We start from the raw sequence: 18,351 nt of genomic DNA, 5'->3' as shown, positions 1-18,351 counted from the left end.
CAGTAGGTCGAGAGTGTGTCCTCTATTATGTGTGGCCTCTGTTACATGCTGAGTCAGCCCAAAGTTGCCCAGAGTGTTACTCAGGTCTTTAGTCCCTTTGTCCTGAGGGTTGTCCACATGGATGTTAAAATCCCCAACAATAATTACACAGTCGAAATCAACACAGATCACAGACAGCAGTTCACTGAGGTCATTAAAAAAGTCTGTGCAGTATTTGGGAGGCCTGTAAACATTAAGAAACACAACTTTGGATGGGGCCTTCAGCTGTAAAGCCACATATTCAAAAGACTGAAAACTTCCAGGAGATAGCTGCTTACATTGAAATGATTCATTAAATAAGACCGCAACCCCTCCTCCTCTCCTGCTCACCCTGGCCTCACTGATAAAACTGTAGTTAGGAGGGGTCGTCTCGATGAGAACAGCTCCACTGTTATTTTGGTCCAACCAAGTTTCAGTTAAAAACATAAAATCAAGGCTGTGCTCAGTGATTAAATCATTAATTAAAAATGTTTTCCCAGCTAAAGATCTAACGTTTAATAAAGCCAACTTAAGTGTTTTAGAGGCATTACTTGTCCCCTCGTGTTTGGGAGCAGTCTGTGGCACACAAGGTATGTTTACTATATTTAAAGATCTTTTAGAGTGCAGCTCTCTGTGTTTTGACCAGGCCACATGTCTCCTTCTGTCACCTAAAAGTACAGAAATTTTAAAACCTTCTAGTAAACAGGGTCCCAGCTTCTCCTGGGAAAAGTCACCACTGCCATAATCCTCGCAGCCCGGACCCTCCACACATCACACATCAGACTGCGGAGACAGAGCATGAAGGTGGTAAGGGGGAACTAAGGGGGGCGAGGCTGGGCAATGTGACTTCGATTGCTCTGTTAATGGTGGGGCTCGGTGGCGAACCTTTGGCTGCTTTGGTGGGGGGTTTATGGGGGACAAAGAGGGATTGGGCCGGGGGGTAGATCTGAGCCCAGCATTGACCCGCTCCATCATCTCTTCAGTGAATTTCAGGTGTGGGGAGGAGGGAGAAAGGGAGGGGGAGGAGGGTGATGGGGGTGATGGCCTGTCAGGGGTTTGGGGGACTGGGGAAGATCCTGGTCCTGGTCGTTGGTGTTGTTGAGAGAGTTGGAGGCAAATAGGGACCCCTCTTCTTGCCTCTTCTTGCCTCAGATGTCTCTCCTTTCTGAGGCTCTTCCCGGGTGGGGGCAGATGGAGCTCCTCCTCAAGGTTTCTGCTGGGCTTTGTCTGTTCTTGGAGTACTGTTTGTTCCTCTTTATGAGATAACTCCTCGTTTATCTCAGCCTTGGCACCAAGCACAGATGGATGACGTATGGAATAAAACAAGTTGGAGGTGAACAGTTTCACCCCTGACTTGTTAAAATTAAATCCATTTGCTTTAAACAGATGCCTGCGTTCCCAAAAAATATTAAAGTTGTTGATAAAATGCACTGAGTGGTCAGCACATGCTGATATAAGCCATTTATTCAGTGTAAACAACCTGCTGAATCTCTCGTCTCCTCCTCTGACCGGCGGTACAGGCCCACTGATGAATACAGCTGCATTCAGAGAGTTTACAGTGTTTAATAATCCAATAAAGTCCCGTTTCAGAACCTCCGATTGTTGTTTGGACACATCGTTTGACCCTGTATGCAGGACAATGTTTGTCACAGTTGGATATTCATCTGCAATTTGAAGAATTCTCTCCTTCAGGATGTTGACCATATCGTTAGGAAAGCAGAGGACTTTAGTGTTCTTACCGCACATGCTTTGTACATCCTTTACGGCAGAGTCACCCACAATCAGCGTTTCAGGCCTAGCCTTTAGCTTTCCCCGTGGATTTTCAGGCCTTACTTCGCTACTTTTAGATGGATAGATACATCCCGCCATGACACCGGTCAGTCAGAAGTGCCAGCTTTATGCCAGATTCAGGGAAGACCTGTTTTCTATGGGCCTGGGGCACATAACCCAAACCACAATCGAGCCAGATATGGCATGCCATCACATAGACAGTGCCATCTATGCCAGGCCTGGTGCACATCTGGTTGACATACACCTTGCCACGACACCAGTCAGTCAGAAGTGCCTGCTTGATGCCAGATCCAGGCCAGACCTGTTTTCTATGAGCCTAGGCCACATAACCCAAACCACAACTGGGCCAGATGTGGCATGCCATCACATAGACAGTACCATCTATGCCAGGCCTGGCCCATATCTGGATGACATAAGTCTTGCCAGAAGTCAACCAGCAGTGCCAGCTTGATAACAGATCCAGGCCAGACCTGCTTGCTATGTGGGTCTGGGCAAGTCAGGTCCCTCCAGACATCAGCCAACTTTTCAGAAAATATGACTCCTCAGCCATAAAAACTATTGATTCAATTCATTTTTCTGTTCAACCAGTTGTTGGTCCATTTATGCTATTAAACTGTTCATAAAAATAAACTCCATATGTGAATGTTAATGACATTAACAACAAGCCTAACAGAAGCTAGGAAGGGGAAAAGAAGAAAGGTGATCGGAGAATGCAGGAGAATATACAGCTCAATAAAAGTCACAATTCATACAAGAAAAAAGTCAAATTGAAAGCAAATATATGGTGATCAAATTCACAGAAAGATAAATAGACAAACTGACAAAATATAGAAAAAACAAAAGGCTAAATAAAACAGTTTAAGATAATAAGTAAAACCAAAACATAAGAGGAAGACTGAATATGGTTCTCTCAAACAGGGTAATGCAAAACTTAAATTAATTAAAATTTAGATGATCATTCAGGGTACTGTTAGATCTTTTTTTATAGCTTGTGTGCCTTTTGTTTTGGAGAACCTAGGAATAGAGCACTAACGGGAATCCAGATTAAAATAACAAGATAAAGCAGCACTTCAGTTCTTATAAAATAAGTATGTTTCAAAGTCACAAAGAGAACTCTTTGATATAAGCAGATGAATCATGAATGAGCTTAACTATGCTGAACCATAAATAACAAAAAAAGTATTAAAGTTAAAAAGAAATACTCAGGCTCATGAGAAAAAAATTAGTCATTGTCAGGCAGAGACAACAGAAAAGCTTCGTGACTGAAGCCAATATTTGTACTCACTGTTAACAAACTCTTCAGTTACAACCAAGTGTTCTGAAATAAGATAAATATGCTGCCAATTATCAGCCAGCCTTTTAGTTCATTTTCATGTATACAGCCAAACCAAGCAAACTCGCTGCAAAAGGCTGGAATACTAGTCAAATTTCAGAGGCGTATTAATAAAAGAATGAAATGCAGGACACACTGGAACGCAGTTACCTGTAATGAAGTTCTCCTGAAGCCGTAGCTCCACGGTGCGTCGATCGATGGCAGCAGGAACAAACAGCAAGCCCGTCTTGGAGCAGAGGATAGCGAGAGATGGGGAAAGGCTCTGGCACATGCAGCGTTTCGGACACGGCTGTCCCCTGCATGCTGCTGCCAGCAACAGCAAAGAGAACCACAGCCGTTCCATTATCCTCCACTGGCAACAGGGTAACTGGAAGACAGAAAGGAAAGAGCAATAATTTAAAGTAGATATGATGAAGAAGCAGATATACATAAAAAGGATAATGTCAGAAAGTGGCAAACTGAGGTGAATCAAAGGTGAAGTCTGTCTTTGTTAGCTTGAAAAATCAGCCAGCCAACTGCAGGACTTTAAAAATCTAAACACTATTATTTGATTCACAGTTGGCAGTAGTCACCTTGTTGCAATGACTACGATTACAAGTACATGTAATCGTAGTCATAGTTTACCAGACTGTGTGGCAGCCAACAGCTCGTAGGTAAGGCAATCTCCAAGTAAAATTATATTGTCCAAAAAGGTTCTCTTCTTTACAGTTTGGGTTATATGGAAAAAAAATGTGGTTCTCAAAGTGTCAGCAAAGTCATCAAGGATGCACTTCTACATGTCACAGTTTACCAAAAAAAAGAATTCCACTCTCACACTCTCACACCAAAAATAACTCGTGATTTTATATCTGTGTTTCAGTAGGCAGCGCTATGTTAGTCGTACCAGTTTGACTAACAGGTATATCTGTGCCATGGAAATTCTGTTCAGCAGGGGGTCTTGTCTGCTACTTCTCTAACCGGCTTCTCCCTTGAAGCTTCAAAAACTCTAAAAAGAACATTATTAACAAGGCGTGACAGTCTACTATAGCATCTGAATATTTTAAATATCCAGTGTTTCCATTTATGTTAGAGTCCAAAGAGTGAATCTTATGCATTAAAAATAGAAAGCATAATACGATCATATCCTTTTTTAATGTACACAGAACAAAAATAGTAACTTGCTTACTCATAGATATCTACTTTTCTGCCACCCTTTTTTATTTGACTCTTTCTGTGGCATGCAATGTATTTCCTTCCATTAACTGATAATTAGTGCATGCCCATGTCCTGCTCTACTATTTAAATGCCATTTTAGACCATTGTTAGGTGGTTGCCAGGTAATATGATGGTGTCATTAAAATAAAAATTATATGATGCTTTTATCAGGCTGCATAATTAAATTAAATTAAATTAAATTTTATTTATATAGCGCCAAATCACAACAAAAGTCGCCTCAAGGCACTTCATAGATACAGAGAAAAACTCAACAATCATATGACCCCCTATGAGCAAGCACTTTGGCGACAGTGGGAAGGAAAAACTCCCTTTTAACATTCAGGGTAATGAGATCGTAATATGTGATATAGATTAGCACATAATACATTTTTTTTATAAGGTATATAAATTTGATGTCATCCAATTAAATAACACAATGCTTTTATAAGGTGTTATAGGTCCACAAATGCTAAAGGTGAGTCATTTTAACCCACTGATAGGTGGTTGCTAGACAACAGGATGATGTTGTTATATCTCATATACATAAGAACATTGAGAGGCCTAAGATGTACCTGTTTGCTAAGCATGGTTTCTCAACTCCTCATCATAGCAGCTGACAGAGCGTTTGTTTATCACAGTAAGATTCTACTGTACCTTCCTCACATTTCCTTCATGCAACACATTATTCACATTTTTCTGTCATCGAGCCTTATATTTAATTTTCTCTTCACACTTAACTCGCTCCATTACTTCAACTACAAAACCAAGATCACATGAAGCTCTTCAGTAATGTGCAAAATGTGATGTGACAAGTCTTACTCTGTCACTCTGCGGCCCACTATGCTCTAGCTGCTTGTCATTCAATATATTAATTCTATTCTGTTTAACAAAGGGGTAGATCCCAAATCAAAACATAGCAATCATCATACTTCAAAAACAAGTTTACAAAAATTTAGAAAAAAGGAAAAAAACAATTCTCTGTCAGTTCATGTTTGAGAATATGAAACATAAGAACAGTGATTTAAATTGGCTGAAGCTACACAAAGTTTGCCTTTAACAATTGTAATGTGTTAGTCTGAATCATGTATTCGTATTCTGACTATGAGTTACAGCAAAAGGAAATTTTCATTCTCTTGCTGGGACTTCAGTTTCCTTATACATATTGCCTTAATTTATCTCATGTGTACTCTGTGATGGACAGAATCTAAACTCTGACATTGTTATTATTATTATTTTTATTTCAAGATGTTTGAAGTATTTAATTTTTAAACTGTATCAAATGTATCTTTTTTCCCTATCCAGATTGATTGTATGTCTCCTTCCTTCAAATGATATGATATCAGCTGAGTTTGGATGATGCAGATCTTGATTAGAAGCCTAAAGTTTAAATGTAGTTTCTACAATTCCTGGGGCAAAAAGTTGGTTTTCCCACATGGTTCTTTTAAACATGTCTCACTTCCTACCAAATTTTCATCACAGGTTTAACAGTTATAGTAATGTTGCTTACCTCTCACCACTGCCATTGCTTGAATGGACACCATGGTGACTTTTCCTTAAAAATCATGACAATAATGTATCTGTCTTTATCTACATACCACTTTCAACACTTAACAAATCTGAATGTGTCCATTCATATTAATGGCTAGCCACAAAAAAGCATTTGATCGCTCTAATATCTCACTAGCTCTTTTTTTTAATTGGCAATAAGATTAAAATAACCACGGATGGTACATTTTACATATTCGCTATACAAAAGAGACGTCCCTTGCCGAGCCTGTGTGCCTCGGGGTACTTTCTTGACAATTGAAAAGAGGCCTAAATTTTGAAAATGGTCCTCACAATAGGCTTTGTCTGAAGACTGATCAAGCTGTGAGAAACACTATTGTAAAAGTGACTGAATGAATCCCATATGTGAAAAGGGGCTCTTTCCATTTTATTGTAATGCCTCTTTAATGTGTTTATTTTCCATGAATCCTTCATGTTCTTAACCCACTCATCCAGATCCTATGTATTCATAACGTATCTTCAGTGTAATAACTGCTACACTTTGAACATTTAGACATACCTCACTTGGTTTTCTCACTCATCCAGACTATGGGGGTTTCAGGCAATTCAATTATGGATATATGTTTTTTGCTTTATGTGGAATTCAGTGGGGATGCTGGTGATGAGTCACCCACCCTTACTTACAGCCATGCCTGTTTGTCTGTAAAGAACTAATAACACCACAGAAACAAATGCAAGCTGTGTGTATTTGCTGCCACTTAGATTGGGCCATTATAATTGCTGGCAATAATTTGAAATACAATAAAAATGCTCTGCTAATGGTTTGTTAAGATACTGGTCGGAACCAGTTGAAACAGTAAATGGAGAAATTTAGGGACAAACACAAAATTAACACAAAACAATCTGCTTTTGCTAAGTAAAACAGATCAGAGGTGATTCTAGTCGATTTCAATTTTTATTTTCTTTGTTTTGTTGGTCTTATTTCAGAACACCTGGTCGGGAAATGCTCAAAAATCTGGTCTCCACCATAATACTTTGCAGTTTACAACCACTCACAGGCCAGGCCTTTCTCATCAGTTTATTCAGTCTTTTGGTGTCTGATGCTGCTCCACCAGCAGACCGCAGCAAAGTACACTGCACTCGCCACAACTGACTGACAGACAATCTCCAATATTTTGCTGTGTAATTTGAAGGATCTCATCTTCCTCCAGAAAGAAAAATTCTGCTCGTAGAGCCTCTGTGCTGGTTTTCCAGTTTAGTCTGTTGTTGATAATAATGCAAGGCCACTTGTATTCCTCCAAGATGTCAACATCAACATTCTGTGTTCCAGAACAGACATACACAACTGAAATTTGGAGGCTCGGAAGCTGAATAGGAATGGGGACAGTCACTTGTGGAGTTCCTGTACTGCACACCACCAAATCAGACATGTCACTGCTAGAGATGGACCGATCCGATATTACCTATTGGTATCAGTCCGATACTGACGTGAATTACTGGATCGGATATCGGATAAAAATTAAAAAAATGTAATCCGATCCATTAAATATCAAAAAAGCACCTCACAAAACTTGCGACACGGCGTAACTTGGCTCATAACCGTAGCACGTTGGAGCAGTGAGCTCACGTGATAGAGCGGCTGTGTGTATTTATAGCCTCGCTAAAACCAGCATTTCATCTCCGATGAAGTTATCCCACAGAGAAGTAAAACAGCTTAAGCTTAACAACCGATATATGGAGCGACTGCTTCTTCTTGCTGCTACTTCAATCGTGAAACTGATCAATGATCAGCTGATCAGCTTTTCTGTCGCGAGTCCGTCTCTCTTGTTTGTTTATTGCTCACTTCGCGCCAGAAAGAGGAAACCAGCGGCTGAACAACAGCAGCACGTTTAAGCTTGATAAGCTGTGGTTAGAATTTATTTAATATTACTTTCTACACCAGGATCTTTTTCTACCCAGCTGACGACTGGTAACTGTGCAGGGGCGGATCTAGCGAAGTTTAGCCAAGGGGGCCGATAGGGCATGAACAGGGAAAAGGGGGCACAAAGACATACTTTTCTTTCTTATTCTCATTTAAAATGTCTAGCTTTTAATAAATAATTATCTGTATCTTACACCCAAAGTTTTAATCTGATGTAAATTGTATAGAAGTCCATTACTGTATATAGTAACTGTTAAGTCTAATATACCCTAGTAAGCTATAGTACTTTTTCCTTTGGGAAGGTACCATCTGTGCTGTCTGCAATTCTGTTGAAGAAAGAAGTTGAATCTATTTAATTATTCTTGAAAAATAATTTATTTCTGTGCATTTTTTTCCCCACACTGCATCAAATTAAAGTTAATTACGTTGAATAAGCGTCATGAGGTGGAGGGTGGGGGGTGGTTCCCTATTTTTTTTTGCTGGGAGTTTGCAACCCTATTAGTTAGGTTGCTTAATATTTCTGCTAAGTACTCTTTAAAATACCAGAATAGGAAGGATTGTGTAGGTTTAAGTTTATTAGATTGATCAGTATTGCTGAACTATGAAATATTTTGGGTGCAGTGTATTTTTTACATACAGGTATAACAGAATAGCTTTAGTGTTGTTGTTTATTTAAACTTGAGTATGAACTTACACAAAATGCAGCAATATATTAAAAAAAAACCGTTTTATTGATTAAAAAAACACTACATCGGATTCATATCGGTATCGGCAGATATCCAAATTTATGATATCGGTATCGGACATAAAAAAGTGGTAGCGTGCCATCTCTAGTCACTGCCCAGTCTCACATACTGCAACCTATCTGTCAGACAGCGAGTAATTCATGAGAGGGAGATAATTTTACTGACTTTCTCTGTCTCTTCTCTCAATAACAGCAGCTTTGTTCTGGTTTGATTTCTCCAGCTATTTCACAGTCAATTCAGATGTTTATCAGATATTGTTATGGGGCTGATCCACAGAGTTCATTTGACAGGAAGAAGGAGAGAAGCGCCAAATCAGTGAAGGTAGTGAAGGTGTGTAGACACCAGGGTGCATGGTGAAGGAAGCCACAGATGGCTGTGAGCTGAACCTGTTGAAACTGTATAGTGTATAGTTCATTTGCTCTCTCCAGGCTACCCACTGGCTGCCTGCTACTTTAAAACCAATGATTTTCTTCATTACATTCAACACATCCTTCATGCTGTTTTGTAAGAATCACCTCCTTTTCTCAGTTTCACCCTTAGGTCATGCTCCTCTCTCCTTAGTTCCCTGTGCCCAGACCTGAAGGTTTTTAACTTTCAATTAAGCATTTCTTTCAGGTCAAAAGTGATCCATTGCTTATTGTTCACAAAGTAGTTGTGGCTGGTAAAATGGTGTATTCACAAAATTTGATATATTCCTTCATCCGCTGTCCTTCAGTCAAACTGTGAACGTCTTCTCGATGTGGTGCACTTTAGCCTGTGTCCACAAAGCAGTCCTGCAGTGTCCCCATAGCCCCATTTGCCAAAGTGTTTTACTGTTTAACAAGAAGAACACACTTTGGTGCTTTGGTCAGATCTGTCAGGGGATGGGAGTGAAGTGGCACTGGATGCTTTAGTAGCATTTGCCTACAGCAGCAATAACATTTAACAAGCAATCACATTTTGTGCCCTATGATCAACTGGCCACCTGTACAGGGTTTACCTTCCTTCTTCAATGACAACTGGAATGGAATTTAACACCCCTGTGTGACCTTGAATGGATGGATAATACAGACAAGAGCACTTTATTGACATAAGTGTTCATAATGTATGTGTTAATTACAGATAGTGTACATGTTATCAAAACCCATCAGTGTTACATGTGCCAGATATTCATAAATGCCTCTTTGGCTAACAAAAGGTCTAAAAAGTATCTAAAAAGCATAAATGTCATAGGGCCATAAAGTTAAATAAAAGTACCAAATAAATATCCTTAACTGATTTAAATCTTTTTCCTTAAACAACTTGTTATACTGGATGTCAAATCAACAAAATCTGGTAAATTTCTTCATATCACCAGAAATGTCAGCGCTTAAAAACAACACCTAATTGCACCCAGCATCATTCTGAGATAATTACACTACAGCTTTTTTTTTTTTTTTTTACAAGCAATTGTAAAAACTACCAGAAAAACACTGTGAATTTGTATGTTTTTGCAAAGTAAGACACAAACACACTGAGTTTCTTTGTTTTGCTTGACAGTATGATCTCTCCTTAGCATTAGGGAATCAATCAGCTGCTCCCAGACAGGGTATTTTTCAGTGTGTTTAGGCCAGATATTGTAGCAGAAAAAAAAAACAGGGATTTCTACTCTGTGCAAAAAAAAAGCAAGAGATTCAAACACACTAGCAGAATTGCTTTGGAGTGTTTAGACTTCACTTATACTGGAGAGCTCTGAAGGAAGCAGTAATTAGCAATGCACACTGGGGAAAAAATCCACAATTTCTGAGAAGAAAACCCCCTAAAAAATAAAAATCTTCACAGGTCATATTGACGCTCGCTGTGATGACAGCCCCTCGTGGTCCCTTGTGTCCTCCGATTAAGCCTGTGCTCTTCAGTCGGAAAGAACAAGACATGATCAAAGTACTCCAAACCCAGTGAACATAATGCATTTACAGCAAAATGGAAAACAAAAGAAAAACAATATTTACAGCATTCACATTGTAAATATCAAGGATGTGACATCACAAAGCAGAATTTACTAAAGGTCACACAAGCAGAAATGGATTAGTTGTGAGATTTAAGAACTAAGAGAGCAGTGTTATTACAGTCCCATCTGAAGCAATTTGCAACGCATATTACTACAGACACACATAATGGAAAAAGAAAGAGGGAGAGCAAAAATCAGCAGGCGAGAAACATCAGAAAGCACCACAGGTATAAATAAACATAACAGAAATGAAAATGAATAAAAAGCTAGTTGTCAGATAAAAAGAATGATACTGTGAATGAGCAGGGAATGAAGTGATGATGCAAAAATGCTCAAGATAAAGTTTTAGTTCTGTCTAATTTAGATTTTTAAATCTAAATATAAAATGAGTAACAGTAGGTGGACATTAGGTAAGGCTGCACTTTTTGCAGAGATCTCGTATAGAAAACTATTCCGCGTGTATATAAAACAGGTCCGCGGCTCCGAACCAGAGTAAAGGGACCTCTGGCTAATACGTCAGTTTCTGTGTCAGGGTCGTTGCCGAAAACTAACTTTACTTTGTTGTCTGGGTCAACTTTGCTTGCGAGAGACAGAGAGAGGCGTTGAAAGGCTGCTCCAACGGAACTTATTGTTTTGGACGAAAACACAAACACAGTGTACAGTCAAGTCTTAATACCTTACTTACAACTGGGCTCGTCAGACACTCCACTCTTCTTGGTTGCAGTGGTTATTATTATATTTACATGCTTCCATCCCCTGTTTCTGCTCGGTGACAGCTCGTACATTTCCTTTTTCTCCCTCCCTCGTGCTCACAGACACAAAACCGGTATGGCAGTCCATTCTCCCTGCAGCACGGACTACACTGCCCATGAGGCTACATTCTTTAGGGCTATGCCTGTAACACTCTGACTGTTGCCTTTATAATACATAATTTTTTGACTAATTTTTAAAAATATTTCTTCACGTCATTATGCGGGCTGCAAGTGAGGTGACATGGGCCACGAGATTGAGACACAGGCATTAGAGCCTCTTAACGCGTGTTTTGTTTGAGTTTCCACCGGAATTACCAAAAATAGAGAGGGGGACAGCCTAACATATGAAACAGGAAAAGACCGCCGTGTAATCCATTTATTTCAACAAAGTAACTGTATTCTAAATACCACCCGTTTAAACGGTAACTGTAACGGAATACAGTTACTCATATTTTGTATTTTAAATATCTAACAGCAGTACATGTATTCCATTACTCCCAAACACTGCTTAAAGCTAACGTTTTAAAAACATTTTATCACCATCTTCTGTCAGAACGTGATGTCATGTGGTTGGTTGGTTGGTTGCGGCTGATAGACTTACGTTAGTTTATGTTAGCTAGCTAGTGACAAAATCAATAACTCAGAGAGAAATAAGGGCACTAAACCTTAAAATCAGATCAGATTTGGGCTGCCCCTGGTTGAGTTTTATGTTAAGAAACTGGGGATATACCGTCCGCTTTCACTGTCTGTCTCGTTAGCAGTAATTGACTGTTGCTGTTTGGCTAGCTGCACTCGAAGAGCCTGTTTGAGCCAGGTGGTTCACTGGAGTGTACCAAGTAGCGCAATCAGCTGATGCTATCAGGACAGGTAATAAAATAATCTTTCTCTTCCCAAGAACATCAAGACAGTTTACAACATAACAGCCTACTATATGTACATGACATCACAAATATAACAAAGTTTCTTACAGGAGCAGTCGGGAATCTATGGAAGAGGATTAAGGCCACTGGGGGCAAAAAGTAGGGATGTCTTTTTTTTAAACTTATTTCTTAAATCCAGCTTCACAGACAGTTTTAGATCTAGGTCAATTTTTGAGAGCAGGGCTCAGTGGTGTAAATTAGCCTTTACATGTGTTGCATTTCATGTCCCCTTTAAGTCATCTACAGATTTAAAATCTCCATTTAAGCATTAAAAAACATTTCCAAAAACAGCTTACTCTTCAAAATACTCATAGTCACCTGGTGACTTGACTCACATGCCCCATAACACCCCAGTGAGAGTAAAATAATGACTTTTAAAAAATATATCTGAATTTATAACTGAATTTTCTGAAATGTGCACCGATTCAGGCCCCAAGTTTGCTTTCACTGGCTTAACAAAGTAAGGTCTGATTGTAACCTCTGGGTAAGCAAATGTCATCTCACTCTTCTCTTAATTGCCCATTGAAGGATATCTTTATAATGGCAGCCCCTGTCCTAGCCTCTAGCTAAGTCCTGGTGATATGATGTCATATCCTTATGAATTTCAAAAGAATCTAATTTAATATGAGGGCCTCAGGTGATGAATTTTACTCCAACTGGCAACGTTTGATCTCGCAATCAGTAAGGCTCATTCCTGCCGAAGTAACACATAAAAAATGATATACTGTATGAATATATCTTGCAGACTTTGTATATGCAAGACAGGAAGACAACGCCATTAAAATTTGTATGGTGCAATATAATCCACTGAATCACCAAGTTTTTTAAAGGCGAATTAACAAAAATTCACTGCTGGAATACCACGTGAATGAAAATGCTCTTAAAATCAGCAAACAATAACTCCTTATTATTCAAAACAGGTGAGTGGTTTTTGAAATCTGTATTCTTCACTGTACTCTATAGGTCATGCTTTTGCCACAAACATAGATGGAACCCATGTGTGACCATTCGTATATCGCCACTACATCAACACCACCATCACCACATCTGTTCCTTTGGACAATCCTCAATTTTTTATTAACCAGAATAAAAAATCCACTGCAGTCAATATCTGCAAAGTATCAATTTATGCCAATAATAGTGGGTTTGTGCCTGTGTGCACATATGTCTGCCGAAGCTTGTATGCTCACTTATACTGTGTTTCAGGCCCTGCACTTATCCTGTGTCCACCATGCTTTCCTAGAGTACGCTGCACCATGCAATGGAGATGGATTACCCTGTCAGTATTCCTGCAGAATCACTGGAGAGCATCTTGTGTGTGTAATGTACTGTGTGTGTGCTAAAGCATGAGTGTGCCTCTGCACGCTTACTGACTGCTTATAGTGCATGTTTCCTTCCTTTTATAGCAGTGCAGCTGAATGTCTGTTTGAATAATTAACACATGTAATTTTGCTTAAGGATCTATTTAAGGGCGTATAAGCATGCACTCTTTACTATAGTGTTTACTATAGACAGTAGAAAAATACTTCCATTACAGCTCATAAGTGCATAAGTGTTCATGTACATAAGTGCATGCCTTTGTGGCGTCCTGTGTAACCACAGAAATGTATGTGCATGTATGTGTGTGTATGTGTATGAGCGTGCATGTGTGTGTTTCATGTTTTTGTCTTGAAGCATGCTCAATCACCCAGGTGGGGAAATCCCAAAAAGCTCATTCTGTTCATCTGGACCTAGTATCTAAAAACGCTACGTCCAGATGAACAGAATCAACTTTCTGCAGACTTTGCTCTATTGAGAAAACTGGGTTACTAACAAACTCATCTGTACTCACCATTAACACGTCATTGTGCAATGCTTTCCTGTGCTTAATCTCTGTATAATACTACAATGATTGATGGCAAAAGTGCACACTTTACACCTTCACATCAGCAATATGTCAGCTGTCACTGCAACAAAACTGCACCTCATATACACTTATTTGTCTTTTCTCATGTCACCTCCTCAGTAATAAAAACCCATTATGCTTTCTTCCCACTGAATCAAGCGAAAGAACAAAGTAAAGTAAAAAGGTAAAACTGATAGCCGAAAGCTAAAATCAAGGCACAGAAAGGCATGAAAGAAAGTGAATGAAGGATAGGTGAAAACGGTGGCAAGAGCAATGGAAAGAGATAAAGCTATAGCAAAAACAAAGTGCTCCTCCAGAATGGGTTATGTGTCAAAACCAGCGTTGAAGGCAAAGCTTTCATTGGCTGCAAATAACTTGGTGGGGGCCTGTAGCTAAGCAACAGCCAATGACACATAGATGGTAACAGTGAGGAGGTGGGAAGAACGTGTGTGTGTATGTGTGTGTTATGCTTGTGGGGGTGTAGTGAGAGTGTGTGTATGGGGGCTGTGAGAAAGTACAAGATTGGTCTGGAGATCTCGCAAGTAATGAATCTGGAGTGTTGCCGTCAGAGAGGGTGAACGTGGGGGAGAGAGAGTCATAGAATGAGAGTAAAAGACAGAAAAAAAGAGAGCTTGTACTTGTGTGGCATTCAAAGTACACGAGCAGTACAGTGGTCCACTGTTTATTTGTGTATGAGATACTATTTGCATTATTTATTTTTCAAAACAACTAAAGATCAATCAGAGAATCAATCCCAACCTTTTTAAAAAAAAATAATATTTTATCGCTTCTTATCAGTTTGAGGTACCCCCTAAAGTATATCCAGATTCCCTCTAGAGTCCCTCTTCGCACAACCAAGCTTGCTTTCTTTTTCATCTGATACAAAATCACATGTCATTTAACAGTCAGTAAAACCTTGATGAAAAGATATATAGTGGAAGAAAAATGCTTGTTTTGAATCACAAAGTGCATATAAGAGTTTGGCAGTTTCTAGAGTATTGAAACAAAAAAAAATGCAGTTAATCAGTTAAACTATTAGAGCCCCAGCTGGGTTTAAATGTGTTATTTAAATGGGTTCTTTGATTAAAGACTGAAATTAAAATTCTGCTGCCTTTTATGAAGACAGTCGATCTTGCTATCTATCTATCTAGATAGATAGATAGATAGATAGATAGATAGATAGATAGATAGATAGATAGATAGATAGATAGATAGTTTAGTTGAGGGACAAGGGCGCAACCTCTGTATAGCAAGGATCCGCCCTACCAAAGGGAGAAACTGAATTCCTGATGGCCCTGTTGTGCTGCTCTGTAGCTGACCCTGACCTTCCCATGGAGGAGAACAAGAGATGAATGAGACACTTCCTCTGTGGGCATCACTATTATTGTAGCCCATGAACTGTGCTGTTCACTCTCTGAAATGAGTTAGAAAATGTGTTCTAGTTCTTCTCCTTGCCAGGGCAGCAGCTGCCTCAGCTAGAACGTCACATGTGTTATTTCCTTGAAAAAAAGGAATTAAAAAAAACTATTTCCAATTAAATTTGTTTTAATTTTATTAAAAGTTCTGTGACAAATTAATGTATTGAATAATAATTTGGGGAAATTAGCTTATTCTACACTGAGTTCGGGAGCTAACGATCTACTGTAGTAGTTAATTTTGTAATTGCTAAGTCCTCAGATTACTATTTCAAAATGCAAGGTTTTAATTTGAATGAAACGACAAAAAAAATTTATTTCACTGTTTTTCTTTTAAACTTATTTTTCAACCTTTTTTTTTTACACTCAGCCGTTACTCCACACTCTGCCAGAGTCTGCCACAAGAGTCATTTTAATACTTTTCTATCTAAGTTTTATTAACCACCTAGGATCTGGCGTCGACATATGTGGACATCACATTTTGTCTAGACTAAAACAATAGGTTTTGCTCTACGAGGGCCTGATGTCCACTTACGAGGACATTATACTGCCACTGCTTTAAAACAAATGTCCACATATGTGGATATCACTTTTCTCAGAATTCTTTGTTTTTATATTCATCAGGTCCCAATCAGCCCAAATAGCAAAGAGAAATTAAAAATGCATGCCGTGAAAGAGTTAGAGTATTAGGAGGTAAAATTTCTACGTTTAAATTTTTACGTTTCTACAGTATTCTATAGATATGTACTTTTTCCTTTGTAGACCATTTTAGTGACACTTGAATAAACTCAACTTGGAGCTGATGTGAATAGGTCACATGCATTGTTCAACCAGGAAGTGCAACCACATTTTCAAGTTTCATATAGTCTTGGCACAGCTTGGATTCATATTGCAGTCTGCAGACTTCTATCATAATATTTTATTGAACTTATAGTTACTGAGTGAATGAGTCTTTAATGATTAATTTCTGGTCTTTGAAGGACACATGAGTCTCCCAGGGAGCACAGAGAGATCATTGTGCATTTATTTGAGTCCTAATAATAATAATAATAATAATGGATTGGATTTATATAGCGCTTTTCTAGGCACCCAAAGCGCTTTACAATGCCACTATTCATTCACTCTCACATTCACACACTGGTGGAGGCAAGCTACAGTTGTAGCCACAGCTGCCCTGGGGCAGACTGACAGAAGCGAGGCTGCCATATCGCGCCATCGGCCCCTCTGGCCAACACCAGTAGGCAAGTAGGGTAAAGTGTCTTGCCCAAGGACACAATGACCAGGACAGAGAGCCCAGGGATCGAACCGGCGACCTTCCGGTTACAGATGCGATTCCCAACCCCCTGAGCCACGGTCGCCCCTAATGTACTGTCATCCTGAACATCCTAGGCCTTCTAGTAACAGTACCAGCTTTGAGGGCTGTGTCCAGTAGAGTACTTTCTTTTTGAAGTGATATTCATGAAAGCATTCACATTTTCCATTAGTAAGTGATCATTACATGTGCAGACATTATATTTCTGATGCTAATGATCAAATGACTTCAGTAAGAGGGTCTTAACTTCAGTTTAATAAGCTTTAAGAAATATGTAGTAATTTACAGAACTGAAGGAATTTCAGTTGGCTGAGATGAACTGTCTCTTCAAAGGTAAGACACCTGTCCTCTGACAGGTAATTCAAATCTGTCAAAGTACCAGATATGTTGAAAGCAAATGCCCCCCTGGGAACAGTGACTATGATGATACATATAATGCCTGCTGCACTGTGCAAGTTAAAGATACCACATGACTCCAAGCTTCAAATACAGCCATACAGCACATTAAAAATGATCTTTCTGAAAACCATCACAGGTTGCTGTGTTATGTTGTGGCAAGACTGAGGCATTTCTGATCACCTCCTTTTTCTGTGTCACTAAAGCCCAAGGTTTTATCAAGTGTAGGGAATGTAGTTTCATTGAAAAGCTCCATTGTCAGGTGTTATTTCTCAATTAGATACTTTAGATGCATTTCCTTTATCTAACTGTTTGTCCGTGAAATGTAAAGAAACTTCATAATCAAACAAGTTAGGTAGGAAGTTAGTTAGGCAGGGTTTTTTTCTGTCTAAACTAAATGCATCCATCCCTCCATCTATCCAACATAACTACATACATTCTTTTTTTTATTATAGTCTCAAGAGAAACGGGATTGACTTATTTCTAAACCATTAGGCCTCAGTCACACAAGCCTAGAGAGTGGTCTGGGGCCCTCTGGTGATTGCCAGGAGGTGGTGAGGGATTGGGGAAGTTTCTGGCAGACCCTGGTATAAAGATGTTGCCTTTTGAAATGGGTTGGTTGGAGTTCAATGCACAACTTCTAATTTAAAGGTGGTTTTCTCACTTTTTCCAACTGTCACTATAGTTTGGACAGTATTAAGTAAATGTTGAGTGTTTGCAGACAACTGAGCATCTTTCATGTAAATCAATTTCGCCCAACATCAGCCAGCAACGTCTGGCAACCACTCTTGAGCTGGTCTGGGTATAGACATTTTAGGTCTGTGTGACTAATGCAACATGACTGAATGTGAGTGGTTAAAGTCATCACCTATATAGGAGATGATAAACAAAGTCGTCCTGGCCAACCTCTACTTTCACACACACACACACACACACACACACACACACACACACACACACACACACACACACACACACAGATAGATTTCACAAATCTGAGCTGGGGAAAGTAACAGACACTTGCTAATGGTGTTTTGGTTACATGAGTCCTGTTTCTATTTCTTTCTCTTAACATTTCATTTTTTAATCTCTTTTTCTCATCATGTGATAGTCATCCTCTGTTTGTTTGTTTGTTTTTCTGTTCTGGGTTTTTTTTTTTTCTCTCTTTTTTTCTTTGCATGGTTCTTGGACTCCTT

The 18,351-nt window shown here is 39.2% G+C and overlaps 1 protein-coding gene across 3 annotated transcripts in view; it reads right to left on the bottom strand.

Annotated features, from left to right (window-relative positions):
• Positions 1–18,351, bottom strand: part of zgc:172282 (leucine-rich repeat and fibronectin type III domain-containing protein 1-like protein) — a 189,007-nt gene that overhangs the window by 78,614 nt on the left and 92,042 nt on the right. For all 3 annotated transcript variants that reach the window (XM_040008619.1, XM_040008618.1, XM_040008620.1), the window contains exon 3: positions 3,293–3,509. In XM_040008619.1, the coding sequence (XP_039864553.1) occupies positions 3,293–3,485 (193 nt within the window). In that variant the 5' untranslated portion in view covers positions 3,486–3,509. The remainder of the gene's footprint in view (positions 1–3,292; positions 3,510–18,351) is intronic.

This window comes from Simochromis diagramma, unplaced genomic scaffold, assembly GCF_900408965.1.
Source record: "Simochromis diagramma unplaced genomic scaffold, fSimDia1.1 OVJJ01000344.1, whole genome shotgun sequence".
In the NCBI taxonomy this organism is placed as follows: Eukaryota; Metazoa; Chordata; class Actinopteri; order Cichliformes; family Cichlidae; genus Simochromis; species Simochromis diagramma.
This window is presented reverse-complemented; position numbering and strand designations above follow the sequence as displayed.